The 14,274-nt window shown below is 46.2% G+C and overlaps 5 protein-coding genes across 5 annotated transcripts; 3 read left to right on the top strand and 2 right to left on the bottom strand.

The window, feature by feature from the left end:
- Positions 1-79: 79 nt before the first annotated feature.
- Positions 80-3,708, top strand: V2V93DRAFT_341006 (uncharacterized protein). The gene is made up of 2 exons (XM_066907802.1): positions 80-635; positions 706-3,708. The coding sequence occupies exons 1-2, from the start codon at positions 518-520 to the stop codon at positions 3,513-3,515; spliced, it is 2,928 nt and encodes a 975-aa protein (XP_066762856.1). The 5' UTR covers positions 80-517; the 3' UTR covers positions 3,516-3,708.
- Positions 3,531-4,771, bottom strand: V2V93DRAFT_376989 (nucleophile aminohydrolase). Its single transcript, XM_066911886.1, has 6 exons — positions 4,599-4,771; positions 4,317-4,479; positions 4,138-4,245; positions 3,997-4,083; positions 3,743-3,928; positions 3,531-3,678 (listed from the first exon to the last, which is right to left on the bottom strand). Exons 1-6 carry the CDS (start codon positions 4,621-4,623, stop codon positions 3,630-3,632), a joined length of 618 nt encoding a protein of 205 aa, XP_066762855.1. The 5' UTR covers positions 4,624-4,771; the 3' UTR covers positions 3,531-3,629.
- Positions 4,772-5,101: 330 nt separating this feature from the next.
- V2V93DRAFT_144280 (uncharacterized protein) lies at positions 5,102-7,056 on the top strand. The gene is made up of 2 exons (XM_066906852.1): positions 5,102-5,160; positions 5,224-7,056. The coding sequence occupies exon 2, from the start codon at positions 5,270-5,272 to the stop codon at positions 6,881-6,883; it is 1,614 nt and encodes a 537-aa protein (XP_066762854.1). The 5' UTR covers positions 5,102-5,160; positions 5,224-5,269; the 3' UTR covers positions 6,884-7,056.
- Positions 7,057-7,457: 401 nt separating this feature from the next.
- Positions 7,458-10,476, top strand: V2V93DRAFT_376984 (uncharacterized protein). The gene is made up of 2 exons (XM_066911885.1): positions 7,458-7,884; positions 7,941-10,476. The coding sequence occupies exons 1-2, from the start codon at positions 7,605-7,607 to the stop codon at positions 10,112-10,114; spliced, it is 2,454 nt and encodes an 817-aa protein (XP_066762853.1). The 5' UTR covers positions 7,458-7,604; the 3' UTR covers positions 10,115-10,476.
- Positions 10,477-10,794: 318 nt separating this feature from the next.
- V2V93DRAFT_341001 (uncharacterized protein) lies at positions 10,795-14,224 on the bottom strand. Its single transcript, XM_066907801.1, has 5 exons — positions 13,826-14,224; positions 13,704-13,767; positions 13,429-13,653; positions 13,084-13,373; positions 10,795-13,016 (listed from the first exon to the last, which is right to left on the bottom strand). Exons 1-5 carry the CDS (start codon positions 14,060-14,062, stop codon positions 10,899-10,901), a joined length of 2,934 nt encoding a protein of 977 aa, XP_066762852.1. The 5' UTR covers positions 14,063-14,224; the 3' UTR covers positions 10,795-10,898.
- Between the last annotated feature and the right edge of the window lie 50 nt (positions 14,225-14,274).

Raw genomic sequence — 14,274 nt, 5'->3', positions numbered from 1 at the left:
CTGACTCAGTAAAGGAGAGCCGCAGAGTGTAAGGCTCCCAAATATCAATTCCCGCAGTGAAGAAAATCAAGTCCAGCATTTTTGAAATGCTTACCCAATTATTCATGACCAGTGAAGCATATAAAATTCATATTCATAACTTATACTAGTGGTTTTCTAAACTGGTTTTAGACTGCTAGCATCAGTTGAGTAGCCGACGTTTGATTGCTTTGGCGCGGCTCATCGGTTATGCTGTTTGTGGAAAGTGGACAGGCTGGCATCTACGCGGTTCCTCGGGAACCTATCTAGGTACAAGCGCCTCACTAGATGAATTTCAATCAAAAAAAATAAGCACTAGGCTTCTGCTGCTGCTATAAGAATTATAAAACGTCAGCCTTTATAGTTCTTATCTCCTTCTCACTGATTCTCTTTTCGAGTCTCAAATTTATCTTTGTTATCTGCTAAATAGAATTAGGCTTCAGACCTGACTTGCAGCAATCAGGCAAATTCCCAACCACTTGATTTCACTAGCTGCAAGATGGATACCGCCTACGTACATTCTGTTGAAGAAGTCGTGAACCAATTTGACAGTGATATAAACACCGGTTTAGCAAACGAACAGGTCGAAAAATTGCGTGAAAAATATGGCAGAAATTGTATGTTGTGTTGCTTGACGTTTGCTCTCCTTGATTCTCTCTACTTGTATGTACTAACAGTCGGCCACAGCTCTCCCCGAAGACGAAGAGACGCCGTTATGGCAGCTTGTTCTTGCTCAATTTAAAGATCAGCTTGTTATTATTTTGCTAGCGTCTGCAGCTATTTCCTTTGTTCTAGCTGTGCTAGACGAAGCAGATGACTACACTGCTTTTGTTGACCCGGCCGTTATTCTGATCATCCTTATTCTCAACGCTATTGTTGGCGTACAGCAAGAGTCGAGCGCCGAAAAAGCCATAGCCGCCTTGAGCGAGTATTCGCCCGCCGAAGCCAAAGTTTTGCGTAATGGATCAATCAGCCGAATCAGAGCTGAAGATCTTGTGCCTGGTGATATCGTCGATGTTGCTGTAGGCGACCGCATTCCGGCAGATTGTCGTATCATTTCCATCACTTCAAACTCCTTCCGCGTCGACCAGGCTATTCTTACAGGCGAAAGTGAAAGTGTCAGCAAGACCACATGTGCTATTACCGACAAGCGTGCTGTCAAGCAAGATCAGATCAATATGCTCTTCTCGGGTACCACTGTCACTGTCGGTCACTGCCGCGCAGTCGTCGCCCTCACTGGCTCCGACACTGCCATTGGCGATATTCACACATCTATCGTATCTCAGATCAGTGAGCCGACGCCTCTGAAGCAGAAGCTTGACGACTTTGGTGACTTGCTAGCAAAGGTTATCATGGTCATCTGTATTCTTGTGTGGCTAATTAATATCCGCAATTTCAGTGATCCGGCGCATGACGGAGTTTTGAAGGGAGCAATTTACTACTTCAAGATCGCAGTCGCTCTCGCAGTTGCAGCTATCCCTGAAGGTCTTGCTGTCGTTATTACTACCTGTCTTGCTCTCGGCACTCGCAAAATGGCGCAGAAGAACGCTATTGTGCGTAGTCTTCCCAGCGTCGAAACTCTAGGCTCGACCAGCGTCATTTGTTCAGACAAGACGGGTACCCTAACTACAAACATGATGAGTGTGCAGAAAGCCGTCTTTTTTGACGATGCGCTCGCCGAACTTGACATCGAAGGCACCAGTTTCTCACCTCTTGGTGCAGTTCGTGACTCAAACGGCACCGTCCTCCCATTTCCTGTCAATCACTCAACAACAATTCTCCGTCTGGCGCAAGTTAGTAGTATGTGTAATGATGCCGAGGTCATTTACGACGACAAAACCGATACGTATTCTCATGTCGGTGAGCCGACTGAGGCTGCATTACGCGTATTAGCTGCAAAGCTTGGTTTGAACGATCATGAATACAAAAAGACGCATGCTCGTGCGGCTACCTATGAGTTTTCTCGTGATCGAAAGAGTATGTCGGTTCTTGTGACTGAGAATGGCGCAGGTGGCGAGCTTTTTGTCAAGGGGGCTCCTGAATCAGTTCTCGAGCGTTGCACGAGAGTATATACTAGAGCCGGTATTATCTCTTTGTCAAAAAATACTTCTGAGCAGTTCTACGAGAAAGTTAGTGAATACGGTAAGCGTGGATTGCGTGTTATGGCTCTCGCTGTTCGCGAGGACGTCACTTCCGACCCGGCTTTGCTGGAAGCAACATCTGTTGACGACTACATCCGGATTGAGCAGAACCTGATTCTAATCGGATTGGTCGGCATGCTTGATCCTCCTCGTCCCGAGGTACGCGATGCGATTGAGAAGTGTTACGAGGCTGGTATTCGCGTCGTAGTCATTACTGGCGATAACAAGCAAACGGCTGAAACAATCTGTCGTTATATTGGAATTTTTGACGAGGATGAAGATGTCACGGGTAAAAGCTACACCGGTAGAGAATTTGATGATTTGTCGGAAGCCGAGCAATTGCATGCTGCTAAAACTGCGAGACTATTCTCGCGAGCTGAACCGGCCCATAAGAGTAAACTTGTTGATTTACTGCAAAGTTCTGGAGAGATCGTGGCGATGACTGGTGATGGTGTCAACGATGCTCCGGCTTTGAAGAAAGCTGATATTGGAATAGCTATGGGGTCTGGCACAGACGTTGCCAAACTTGCAGCGGATATGGTTCTTGCTGATGATAATTTTGCTACTATTGAGTCTGCGATTGAGGAAGGTCGCTCCATTTACAACAACACGCAGCAATTCATCCGATATCTCATTTCTTCCAACATTGGAGAGGTGGTGTCAATCTTTTTAACTGTTTTGCTTGGTATGCCCGAGGCCTTGATTCCTGTTCAGCTTTTGTGGGTTAACTTAGTTACTGATGGTCTGCCGGCTACTGCTCTTGGTTTCAATCCACCCGACAACGACATCATGAAGCGCACTCCTCGAAAGCGAGATGAGCCCATTGTTGGGGGTTGGCTGTTTTTCCGGTATATGGTCATTGGAACATACGTTGGCTGTGCAACTGTTTTTGGCTATGCGTGGTGGTTCATGTTTTATAGTCAAGGACCGCAGATTTCATTTTTACAGCTCTCGCATTTCCACAGCTGCTCAGCAGAATTTCCTGAGCTTGGTTGTGATATGTTTACAAACCATATGTCTGTCAGTGCGTCAACAGTCTCGCTCTCAATATTAGTTGTAATTGAGATGTTTAACGCAATGAATGGGCTTAGTGCGACTGATTCACTCTTGACTATGCCGCTTTGGAAGAACATGACACTAGTCTATGCCATTGTTTTATCGATGTTTCTTCATTTCACTATTATCTACGTTCCATTCTTCCAGGTTTTGTTCTCGGTGGCTGCATTGAGCTCGTCGGAATGGTACGCTATCTTGGCGATTAGTTTCCCGGTTATCTTACTCGACGAGGTGCTAAAGTATATCGAGCGCGAGTTCGTGCAGGCAAAGGTGGGATCAGTTAAGGAGAAGGAGTTGTAGTCATAAGATATGTGAGTGTGATATAATTGTTATAAGTAGACTATGATTATATGTTTTGCCATTACATAAATTATGGACAAAAAAAACTCTTCAAATCTCAAAACGCAAAATTCGTTAATCTTGCCGAGTCTTGAGCAAGCGCTTGACAATTTTGTCTTTTGTACTATATGTGTACACAGCGGTTAGTAATTCCAATCTAACAAAGAAATTTCATATAAATAACTCACATCACGTAGACGATTCCACCCCAACCACTCAAAGCATCACGATCCTGAGCATTCATAAGAGCTTGTGAAATTGTCTCAAATAAGTCTTCGGGCTCCAGATCAGGTTCCCATAAACTTTCGCACATTCCGAATAATTGGTGGCTTGACGTTCCACCAACGACAAAATCTTTTGCAAAATTTATACATCTATTTGTGTGAAAAGATTTAGTAAAGGTGAGCTGTTTGCCGGTTGATTTTGTATAAGGGGACCATACCCAATTAGATCGAAACCGCAGATATATGGCTTGCCTGATTTGGAATTGATACCAGCTACCACTGGACCGACGAAGTACGGACCAAACCTAAGAAGTTGTTAGACTGACAGTGCTAAAATATGCAGTAATTGTAGTCCGTACCGCTTCTCGTAAAGAGTGGTCGAAACTAGGTTGGCGAAGGTCTCTGGCTCGATATCACGCTCTTCTCTTAAGTTGTACATGTTGACTTTATATCTAAAAACCTCGGATCTGTATGAAAAAAAAAGATAAGAATAAAATGACAGACTTTTGATTAATCCACGTTGGAAGTACAAACGCACAGTGTGGTAACGTCTGTTCCTAGACCAGTAAGACCAATAAAGGAGTTGTTGTATTGAAAGATTTTAGGAAAATCATTGGAGACCGTCAGAGCCTGCATTCCAAGTCTCATGTCACAGGCAATAGCAACGCAGTCTTTGCCTGCCATCGCGACAATTGATCCGCCTATATCAGTGAGTCAGAACACCAGCGCACCTCAATGTTGATTCAAACGTTTGACACTCGAAAATCGAGATATCGCGTATAAATGTATAAATAGTATAAGTAGTATAAACAATTCATACCATTAATTGAAGAAGGATCTGACATTATGGATTGATTTTCAGAAGAACAAGAAATGGAATCAAGCGTGCTCTACTGCTGACCTGTGTAGCCGTGAGATGGGCGACCGCGATGGAAGAGTAGAGTATGATGTATACTCTGCACCATAATAATGGATCACATGACTAGATAAATTGGGCACTAAATCAAGAGGACGAGTGGAGAATGAGGGGAGCTGGGAGTTCTGTGCTTTGACTTAAGTTACCGGACAGTCTGATAAAGTACTGGCGCGGTCATTAAATAGCTGATTTTGTTTGAATTATTGTTAAATATTCCGAGACTAGCTGCAAAGAATCTAAGACGGCTTAACTCGATATGATCTATATATTCGGAATGGCAGACACAAGGGTCTTGTACCATAAGGTGTATTGCTGAGGGCCAGACCTTAATGACTGTAAGCGCGCGCACGGAGCCGGAGTTTCAATCTCTACGTCAATTGCAAAGGTTTGGGCCAATTTACTGATTTATTACAAGAAGAATATAGTACAGAATTATGCGTTTTTATTATGGTTCTACGTTGTAAAGGTACGTTGATTAGTGTCGTATATACTGCGGCAGTGTAAAGCTGATTTCGAGCAAAAGCTACAGATTTGAGTATCAAGTTACGAATATCTACCTTTTTTGAGATACTAGGATGAGTGCGGAAGATAAGCGGAGGGATCCTCTGAAACATCTTCCTCCGGAAGTGTTTGATTTAGTACTCTCGGCGGTATCATTCCCTTCGGTTGTTGCTTTGCGTCTCGTTAGTCGCGCATGGAACTTGGCGGTATCTGATTTCATCGACTATAATCCAGCAGCGTATGCTCATCTTGACTTCCGCCGCTATGATCTTGATCGGGTTACTCCTCAACTATTACTACGGTGCATTCACAATTCAAGAGGGATGACCTCCTCTGTCTTGTTTCCGTGCCACTCGACTAAGAACGTACACTATGGCACATTGCGTGCAATGATCTTTTTACATCAGACACTATCTGAGAGAAGTTTTAATACCTTGACAAACTTGTTGAAAGCCCCGCGTTTGTGGCTTTGGGCGGACGGGTCCTCCTCGTCGTCAGATGAAGAGGAGGCAAAGGAGTATCGGCAGTACAGTCGGAGTGAACTACTCAGTACGAGGAATGTCGAGTTAACATATCTGACTGGTCTGGCAATAGACAATTTGTATTTTGTAATTCGACAATGGAACGATGGCGGCATCAATAATATGTCGACATTATATCGGTTACAGGAGCTGCACATATCGGCGCACGCGCTGGCCATGCTGTTTGCCTTTATCCGCACGAAAAGAAAAGAACCATTATTTCCCAACCTTGAGGTTCTACAATGCTGGTCAGATTATGATGCTCGAAGTAGACTTAATGTGCCTCATTGGTTGGAGGGTGATGCATTGGTGGAGGAGTTTACGGCATTCCCTGAGTTGCTTGAATTTCGGATTGGCGACTACAGTAGCAATGGTAACATTACAGTTAAAGAGCAAGAGCTGGACCAAGATTGCCTTGACGTCATTCCGGCGTGGATGCCAAAATTAGAGGTTCTATCGTGCTGTGGAGTCAGTATACGACCGAGAAGGTTTCCGGAGCGACGCGACTATGTACATCGAATAGACCTTCGAAGGGCGGTAAACCTGCGCGTACTTGATCTCTCATATACAAAGACTTGGATAATGCCGTTTGTACCACCTAGCTGTCGAAAGCTAATTTTGCGGGGAGCAGGGTTTGGTGCTGTCGACCTTTCAAACAGTGTGCTAAATGGAGCTGACGTTGATGCGGCTACGGAGGCTAGACAAACGGCAGGACTGCCTGGCGTTGGCAGCATGTTTCGCGGACTTGAAGTGCTCGATTTGTCGGGCTCGGGCGCGGTTCTGACGAACTCTGCACTGGTTAACATCCTGACGCTATGCGATGGCGGAAGATTACATACGCTCGAGCTACAGTCATGCCTGAGACTGGAATTTGGCAAGCATTGGTCTGAGCTGATGGAACAGATAGTGGAGTCGTGTCCTAATCTGCAAAGACTAAACGTGAGCAAGAACAGCTCTGTTGGCGACGGAGATTTGGTAGCGGTTGGCGAGCTCGACAACTTGCAGTATCTGGATCTCTCCGGCACAAGTGTGTCGGACAATGGGCTGCGGTCGCTGGTACAGCCGGACGGAGCGCTACGCACCGTTGTCGTCGGCTCGTGCCCAGATGTGAGTCGCAAGGCAGTTGAGCGGATGAAGATGCTGGGGGTGTCGAGCGTTCCGGACTGATAATCGATTAGATAATAGATCAAGGAACTGGCAGTAAAGTTTTTGGTGGCTTTCTTCTAGATGCTCATTAAACAATGAACCGTATAATACTCTCACAACTGCCCTCTCTCAACTCTCACTACTAATCTCGCGACCGATACTTATTACTACAGAACACAAGAATGTTGGGAGGGCTGTACGTTCAGTACACTGCAATTGTAGATTAGGGCCAATAGGGTTCTTGAGCAGGTGTTTTAAGATAAGACGGGTCTTTGTTTACATCTGCCGCGATTGAGATTAAGCAGGCGCATAGTTTAATTGTGCACGGCGAGCCTCGACGGATGTGGATTAGCGCAGAAGAAGAAACATGACCACAGTTTCCAGAACAGACCTCTACCCGGCGCCGAGCAGGGTCTCTAGCTCTTTTCTCTTTACTCTTTGCTCTTTGTCCGAAGTCTGGCAGGGTCCAGTAGTAACTCGTTGGCCGCTGCAGCGAGGCCTGGCGGTGAGCGGGTCTGAGGCATCAGCAACCAGCTGGCGCACAATGACGTAAGACTGCGCGGCGCCGATCTGCACGGCCACGGCTCTGGTGCCGCGCCACAACCGAGCACGCTCGTGGCGCAGCCCATGCAAATGACGTCCGTCGACTGTCACGTCTGGCCTCGCTCTTCACGACTCTTTTCTCTCTCGCTCTTCCTTCCTATCTTCCTCTCCTTACCCCTCCTCCTTCCTCGTCTCCGTAATGCTTGCCTCTGACTCTTCCTCCGTCCGCAGGGCAACCTTCTCCGAGGATGTCGTCGACTCGCCGCGGTCGTCGACTTCATCGGCTTCGAAGCCCAAGAGCATCCTCAAGAACGGCCCCGCCCAGTACCGTTCCTCCAGCATCACCTCGACATCGTCCTTCACGAAACGGAATTCCTCGTCGCTTACGTCGTCTTCACTTGCGAACCGGCCCTTGCGATACGCTCAGCTCCACGAGCTTCCATCACACCCCATCGTCGGACTCGATCTCACAAAGCCAAGTGCGTCTCGTCTACTGAACCCCGTCGAATAGCGCTTACTAACCGATTTTTCGCAGACTCCGCCGCTATCTTGGCCACGGACGCGCCCAAGCACGTCAAGCCTATCTACACGCCGCCGGGTGCGCATGCTCATGCCTCGCAAGCGGCCACTCGTTCTCATGCATCTGGCCCGCAGTACACCGACATGTGGCGTCCCGACCCTGCGGACTCCGCCCGTCTCGCGACGCTGCTGCAGAAGGACCGTCGCTTCACAATCACCTCGGCTACCGGGTCCGGAGCCCCTGTTCAGCGAGCGCCTTCTTTGTACTCTCAGCGTGCGGCAAAGTCGATCTTTGACGCCCCGTCGCCTCAGCCTGCTAAGCCTGTCCACTCTTCTGGACCCTACTCCTTGCCTACTGGTACACGCGAGACTCCGGCTCCGAATGTAGCCACCCTCGAGGATGCCGCGCGAAGAGCGGCCGCGGCGCGCATCTCCCAGATTGGTGTTCCTACGCAGTCGTATGTGCCTTCGCGATCGACTAAATCTAGTGAGCCTATCACGGCAACCTCAGGCGCCGCTACTGCCTCTCGCCGCGTTCTGCTTGAGCACCAGGAACGCTCGAAGCGTGAGCGTCTTGCTCGCGAGAAGGAGCAGGCCGAGTTTGCTCAAAAGCACGAGATTCTCATCTCGGCCGCCCTGAGAAATGTCAACTCAAGCCTTGGCGCAATTGACAAAGATATCCGCGACAACACTCTCTGGGGCAACAAGGAGTTCATTGCAGCCGCCACTGCTCATGCGGAGCAGCAAATCACCGGAAAGTACTCGGCTAATGTGGGCAAGGTCGACCTTGGAGGTGGTCTTATCATGACTCCAGAAGAGGTCCATGCAATTGCTCAGCGACATGTGCAGCCTGTGCTCGATGAGTTGCATGAGAAGGCTCTTGAGCAGCGTGAGCAAGACGAAATCGCGCGTCAGGAACGCGAACGTATCAAGGCCGAAAAAGCTGAGGAAAAGCGTATTCACAAGGAAGAAAAGGCGGAAGAAAAGCGTATTCGACAAGAAGAGCGCGCAGCTGAGAAGGCTCGTCGTGCTGAAGAAAAACGTGTTCGCGACGCCGAGAAAGCAGAAGAGAAGCGCATTCGCGACGAAGAAAAGGCTGAGCAGCGCCGAATCAGAGATGAAGAAAAAGCAGAACAGCGCCGTATCAAGGAAGAAGCAAAGGCCGAAGAGCGTCGTCTCAAAGAAGAAGCCAAGGCTGCAGAGCGTGAGCAAAAAGCCGCCGCTGCAGAGGCATTACAACGTGAGAAAGAAGCTGCCGAGAAAGAAGCTGCCGAGAAAGAAATTGCCGAGAAGGAAGCTGCCACTGCTGCTACTGCTACTGGCGCTGAGGCTACCGAGGCTTCTGATGCTGAGGGTATTGATACTGTAGCTGTCGACGAGATCCCCGCTGCTGAAGATAAGGACGTTATTGCTCCAACAGATAATGATCTGGAAATAACTACTGATCCAGCGGCTGCTGCTATAGCTACTGCCTCCGCCGTGGCTGTCGCAAAGGCTGCTGCTGAGGCCGTCACTGCTGAGCAGTCCAAAGCTACAACTACCGACACTGTTGATTTGGATTCTACAGCTGTCGAATCGACAACTGCTGCTTCAGGTATTGAAGCTGCTGACAAGGGGCTTTATTCTGCTGTTCCTGAAACTGAGTCAATTTCTGCGTCCGATATCGAAGACGCTACTGTCGAGACTGCGGCGGCCGTCCGCGTGCCTTCTTCAGAATACACTAATGTTGACGGCGTTATCAAGGACGTAAAGTCTAGCCCTACTTTTGAAAAGTTGACCGCTACGCCGGCTGCTGAAAATACTGAAGGAGCTTCGATTGCTTCTGCTGCAGCATCAACTACTGCGATTGTGAACGGCATTCGTGGCGGTGATGTTTCTGATCCTGTTGGAATTACTGGTGAAGGTAGCCAGGTCAGCCAAGTGCCTGGAATCGCGTCTGAAGTATCTCCTGTTGACGATGATGCTACCCCAGTTGCAGAAGGTGACGTGAACGGAGAAGAGCATGCTGCAGACTTGGCTGAGACAGAGGTCTCGAAGTCAGCTGCCGTGGACTCTGATGTCGTTGATGCATCAGAAGGCAGCACTATCCAAACTGAATCAGATGAACCAGCAAAGGCTGCTTCGTATGGTGGTATTGCAGAGGCGCTTGCTAATGCAATTAAGGATGCAAAGGCTGCAAACGTGCCTTGAGAGGTGCCGTGTGATTAGTGAAGTGTCTGGCTGTTTTTGATATTTTGGAGTCTATTTATATTCTATTTGTAATGATCTATACACTTGATTTTTTTTAAGAAGACAAACGTGAGGGAATCACGCCGTCGAGATTTATGTCTTGTGAAAGGCTTTATAAAATATTATTTGAGAAATGCAGATGTGCAAAAGCCTTGGTTGTATTTATTCTACCGTGATAGGAGGAAGCTGTTTTTATTATTATTCTGTTTTAATTTTAGTGTATCAGTATGGACTTTGTAATTTAGTGTAACGAAAGAATCTTTATCCTAGTCATATGGCGTGTCAACATAAAATAGACGCACAATAGCACTTCAATCTCGTAACTCCGATCTTGCAGAATGACGATTACGATTAGACAAATAACAATGAAAAGTGATACAAAGAGTGTGAGTATAAATAGTGATGTAATTTTTCATCGATCTACGGGATCCAGGAAAGGGATCCTGTTCCGTCTTCAACAGATTAGTTTCATGTGTGCGGATGAACAGGGATCGCCATAATTATTTTTCTTTTTGGATGTTCGTCTATTGAAGATATCTGATTTGATTTTCCTGCACTCGTAATTTGATGCTACTAAATGTTTTTTGTAACAATTTCATAATCTGATGCGCTGAAGCTACTTTATTAGGCAAATCGATAGATTACTCGAAAGTCATAAATTTTCTTTTATTATATATATTTATTATACACGAAAATTTAGATTATTTTTCAGTAGAAACATCAAACACAGTCATCTATAGATATTTTACGCCATAGCATCAACACTAGCAGCAGCTACAGCAGCTACAGGACCATTACCATTCACGCTTTCCCTTGCTTTTCTAGCAGCATCCAACTTTGCCTCTGATTTCTCTTCATATTCTTTCTGCTCCTTTAACAGTCTTTCGACCTGTCTGCGCGTCGTATTTTGACCCATAGTCGCTCGCTGCTGAATCTCTGCAGCAGGATATGGCGGATTCTTTTCTCCGGCAAGATCATTCAAAATCGCGATTGCCTTCTCGAGTCCTTCGGCGGCCTTCTCGATATCAGAGATCTTACGATCATTAATATTAACGTGACGGATAACCTCAGCCAACTGAAAATGACCAAAAGCTATATTGAATTTCAGGGCAAGATTCGATGGCGAAAGAGCGAGAGCGCGCTCAGAGTACTTGATGGCGTTCTCAACGCTCTCGACGCTTAGCTCATTGATTCCACGCTTGAGCCACACACGACCCAAGCACATCATTGTCTGAACATTTTTACCTCCTTGGAACTGTTCGAGAACAATTTCGTAACATTCAATCGCTCGAGAATAGTTCTTTAGCTCAGTCAGACAATGGCCCAAATTAATATACGCGGAAACGTCTTTTAAAGTCTCTCGAATCTTGCCAAAAATACCCACTGCTTTGTTAAACTTGCGGTCTTCAGCAAGCGCAATGGCAATACCTTGCGCAGCATACGCATTTCGTCCATCGAGTTGTAAACTTTTATCAAAAAATTCAACTGCTTTTTCGTATGATTTCTTCTTCTTCTCCGCTTCCGCCTCATTTGAAGGTCTCATCTCTCGAGAAATTGTTAAATAAACATTGCCCATAGCAGTCAGAGCATACACGTCATGTTTGTCGTAGTTGACCAACGTATGCCTGTGATGACGGAATTCAGGATCTTCGCCGACTGATTTCGCAACAGCACGCTTACGCTGATATTGATGCAAATACCAGCCATGAAGAGCACGTACTTCTAGATTTCCGACTTCGGATTCAATGAGTTGCTGCATAATTGCGACAGCTTCTTCCATCTCGGCCTTGTTGTCTGTCTCTTGAGCCTCAACAATTGTAAGATAACACAATCTAATGCGCGCATCAACGTAGCCAGGCATTTGCTTGTCAATCTCGTAATAGAGAGTCTTTGCTTCTTCTATTTTCCCGCTCTGCTCCTCAAGGCGCGCAAGATTATATGTAGTAGAAACAATCAACGACTCTTTGTCTTCGATACCGACCGCAGAATTTTCGCCAGACAACTGAGCGAGACTAGACTCAAACAGCTCTCGAGCTTGCTCAAGCTTTCCCTTGTGATAGTTCAAAACTCCTAGATTGTTTAGTAACTTTGGCTGAATACGCTCACCGGTTGATATTTGCTTCTGAAGCGCAAGAGCCTGCTCCAAAAAACTGACTGCGCGATCGATATTCTCATTCTCATATAACTGGCTGAGAGTGATGCAAACGTCAATCTCAGTGCTCTGGATTCCCGGACGGCTGTCAACTATACTTAGATATCTTTCGAGCAATACACGTGCTTTAGCCGTCTCAAACCCTGATAACTTGTTGTCGCTACGACTGCTCGATCCGATAATCGGAGTTCGGCCAATATGATCTCGTGCGTACAGATAACCCAAAATCAGCATTCCTTCTGCGCACTTCGGATGCTCTTGAACAATTTTTTCAAAAGTTAATTTAGCCTCTGTCAACTCGTTGTTGATGATCTGGATTTGGCCCATGCCTACTTTAGCCAGAACATTATCAGGCTTGGCTACACGAGCTCTTTGATAGGCAGACATTGCATTATCAAATCTTCCAAGGTCATGATATGCACGTGCTATCCAGAAATAAGCATCAGAAGTGACGGCAGGAACTTCTGAATAGTCAATAACTTTTTCGCAAAGTTTGATTACCGTCTCCATCTGAGTCTTCTTTGAGAACAGATATCGAGCGAGCTCAACACCGGCAAGAGCAAGCTTTTGAGAACTGTTTTTAAATGCTTTCTGTGTATATTTTAACGAGGTCCCATATAAATCCACGAATTCGGGACTGGTGATTTTTTGAAACGCCTTGTCTTGATAGAATAAACCCATCAGTATATTTGTATTTGGGTTTTCCGAATCCTATGAGTAGTTCAGAAATATGTGAGCAGAAACTTCATGCCAAAAAAATTCTCAACGGTCTACTTACCAGCTCAAGTGACCGCTCCCAAGCTATTCGAGCCTCATCTTTAAATCCCAATTTCCAAAAGCACAATCCGATTCCAATCCTAGGATCAGGCTTGATTTCTGGTCGACCCAGAAGAATTTGCTGATATAGCTTCAAAGCACCTTTATAGTTTTCCTTAGAATACAAATAGCGGGCGCGCCCAAAAAGAGCAAGTAAATTTTCCGAGCCGGTAGATTTCAAAGTCGCTTCAAAGTATTTGTTCGCTGCTTCGATAGTCTCTCGACCCGATGCCCTTAGCAGAGTCAAAACACCTTGACGACGAATCAATAAGCTGATCAAATCCCTTGAACAAAAATAATTACATACCTCGTCCGATGAGATTGACACTCCAGGCTGGGTAGGCTTCCGCGGTTGTATTCAACTCTCTAGTTGCCAGCATCTGGTAGTGCTCTTGTGTATGAGGTTTTGATGCCATTAGAGTCTTGGAAGTTACAGTTTTGGGTGCTTCGCGAAGTTGTTTCAAGTATAGCCACGCTAAGCACGCATTAAATGGAACTCGATCTTGCTGAGGCGCCTTGCTAATAAAAGGAGCTGATGCTTTGTTAATACTATTCGCTCTAAGAATGAACTAGAATGTATACCTTTCAGTCCTCGCTGGATTACTTCAATTGCTTCTTCTATCTTTCCAAATCGACTATAGGCAGTCTATCAACCAAATAATTAGAGACTAGTTTAAAGTATTAAAAACAAACAGCACGCATACACCAATAGCAAGCCAAAACTGTCGGCCAGCTTCCTCATTCTCCAAAAGATCGCACAGCTCGGTTGGATCGTCTGGCAGGTCTTCATCCAAATTCAAAGTAACTACTTCCTGATCATCACGTAATGGAATATCAATGACGTTGGCCTGAGTCGCATATGTCACGCCATTGCCATCTGTTTCCATGATGTCGTATGCCGCGGCAGTCGAGTTGCTTTGATACTGATCTTGAGACGCCATATCGTCTGGACGCTGAACAGTACCAAATCCACCCAATCAGAATGGATAGAAATTTCGACTATCAAAGAAGAAGTGGCTACCTTAAGGTGCTCTACCTAATCAATACGACCTAAAGATCTGCCCACAAATAAACAGAGTATGATCGAATTGAGAAAAGAATCCAGTGGCTATTGCTTACGATTTATTACCCGCCCCTAACTTGTAGGGCTTCA

The sequence above is a fragment of the Kockiozyma suomiensis genome (genome assembly GCF_038497685.1).
Source record: "Kockiozyma suomiensis strain NRRL Y-17356 unplaced genomic scaffold V2V93scaffold_24, whole genome shotgun sequence".
NCBI lineage: Eukaryota > Fungi > Ascomycota > Lipomycetes > Lipomycetales > Lipomycetaceae > Kockiozyma > Kockiozyma suomiensis.
The sequence above is the reverse complement of the archived record's forward strand: the minus strand, read 5'-3'. Positions and strand labels throughout refer to the sequence as shown.

Excerpts from the sequence above, each read along its gene's own strand:
- V2V93DRAFT_341006 (XM_066907802.1), top strand. The coding sequence starts at position 518 with ATGGATACCGCCTACGTACATTCTGTTGAAGAAGTCGTGAACCAATTT. Across the intron at positions 636-705 it reads TGAAAAATATGGCAGAAATT|CTCTCCCCGAAGACGAAGAG; the intron begins GTATGTTGTGTT and ends AGTCGGCCACAG.
- V2V93DRAFT_376989 (XM_066911886.1), bottom strand. The coding sequence starts at position 4,623 with ATGTCAGATCCTTCTTCAATTAATG. Across the intron at positions 4,480-4,598 it reads AGATCCTTCTTCAATTAATG|GCGGATCAATTGTCGCGATG; the intron begins GTATGAATTGTT and ends TCACTGATATAG. Across the intron at positions 3,929-3,996 it reads TGCGGTTTCGATCTAATTGG|ATGTATAAATTTTGCAAAAG; the intron begins GTATGGTCCCCT and ends TCACACAAATAG.
- V2V93DRAFT_144280 (XM_066906852.1), top strand. The coding sequence starts at position 5,270 with ATGAGTGCGGAAGATAAGCGGAGGGATCCTCTGAAACATCTTCCTCCG.
- V2V93DRAFT_376984 (XM_066911885.1), top strand. The coding sequence starts at position 7,605 with ATGCTTGCCTCTGACTCTTCCTCCGTCCGCAGGGCAACCTTCTCCGAG. Across the intron at positions 7,885-7,940 it reads ACTCGATCTCACAAAGCCAA|ACTCCGCCGCTATCTTGGCC; the intron begins GTGCGTCTCGTC and ends GATTTTTCGCAG.
- V2V93DRAFT_341001 (XM_066907801.1), bottom strand. The coding sequence starts at position 14,062 with ATGGCGTCTCAAGATCAGTATCAAAGCAACTCGACTGCCGCGGCATAC. Across the intron at positions 13,768-13,825 it reads AGTTTTGGCTTGCTATTGGT|ACTGCCTATAGTCGATTTGG; the intron begins GTATGCGTGCTG and ends TTTGGTTGATAG. Across the intron at positions 13,017-13,083 it reads GGGAGCGGTCACTTGAGCTG|GATTCGGAAAACCCAAATAC; the intron begins GTAAGTAGACCG and ends AACTACTCATAG.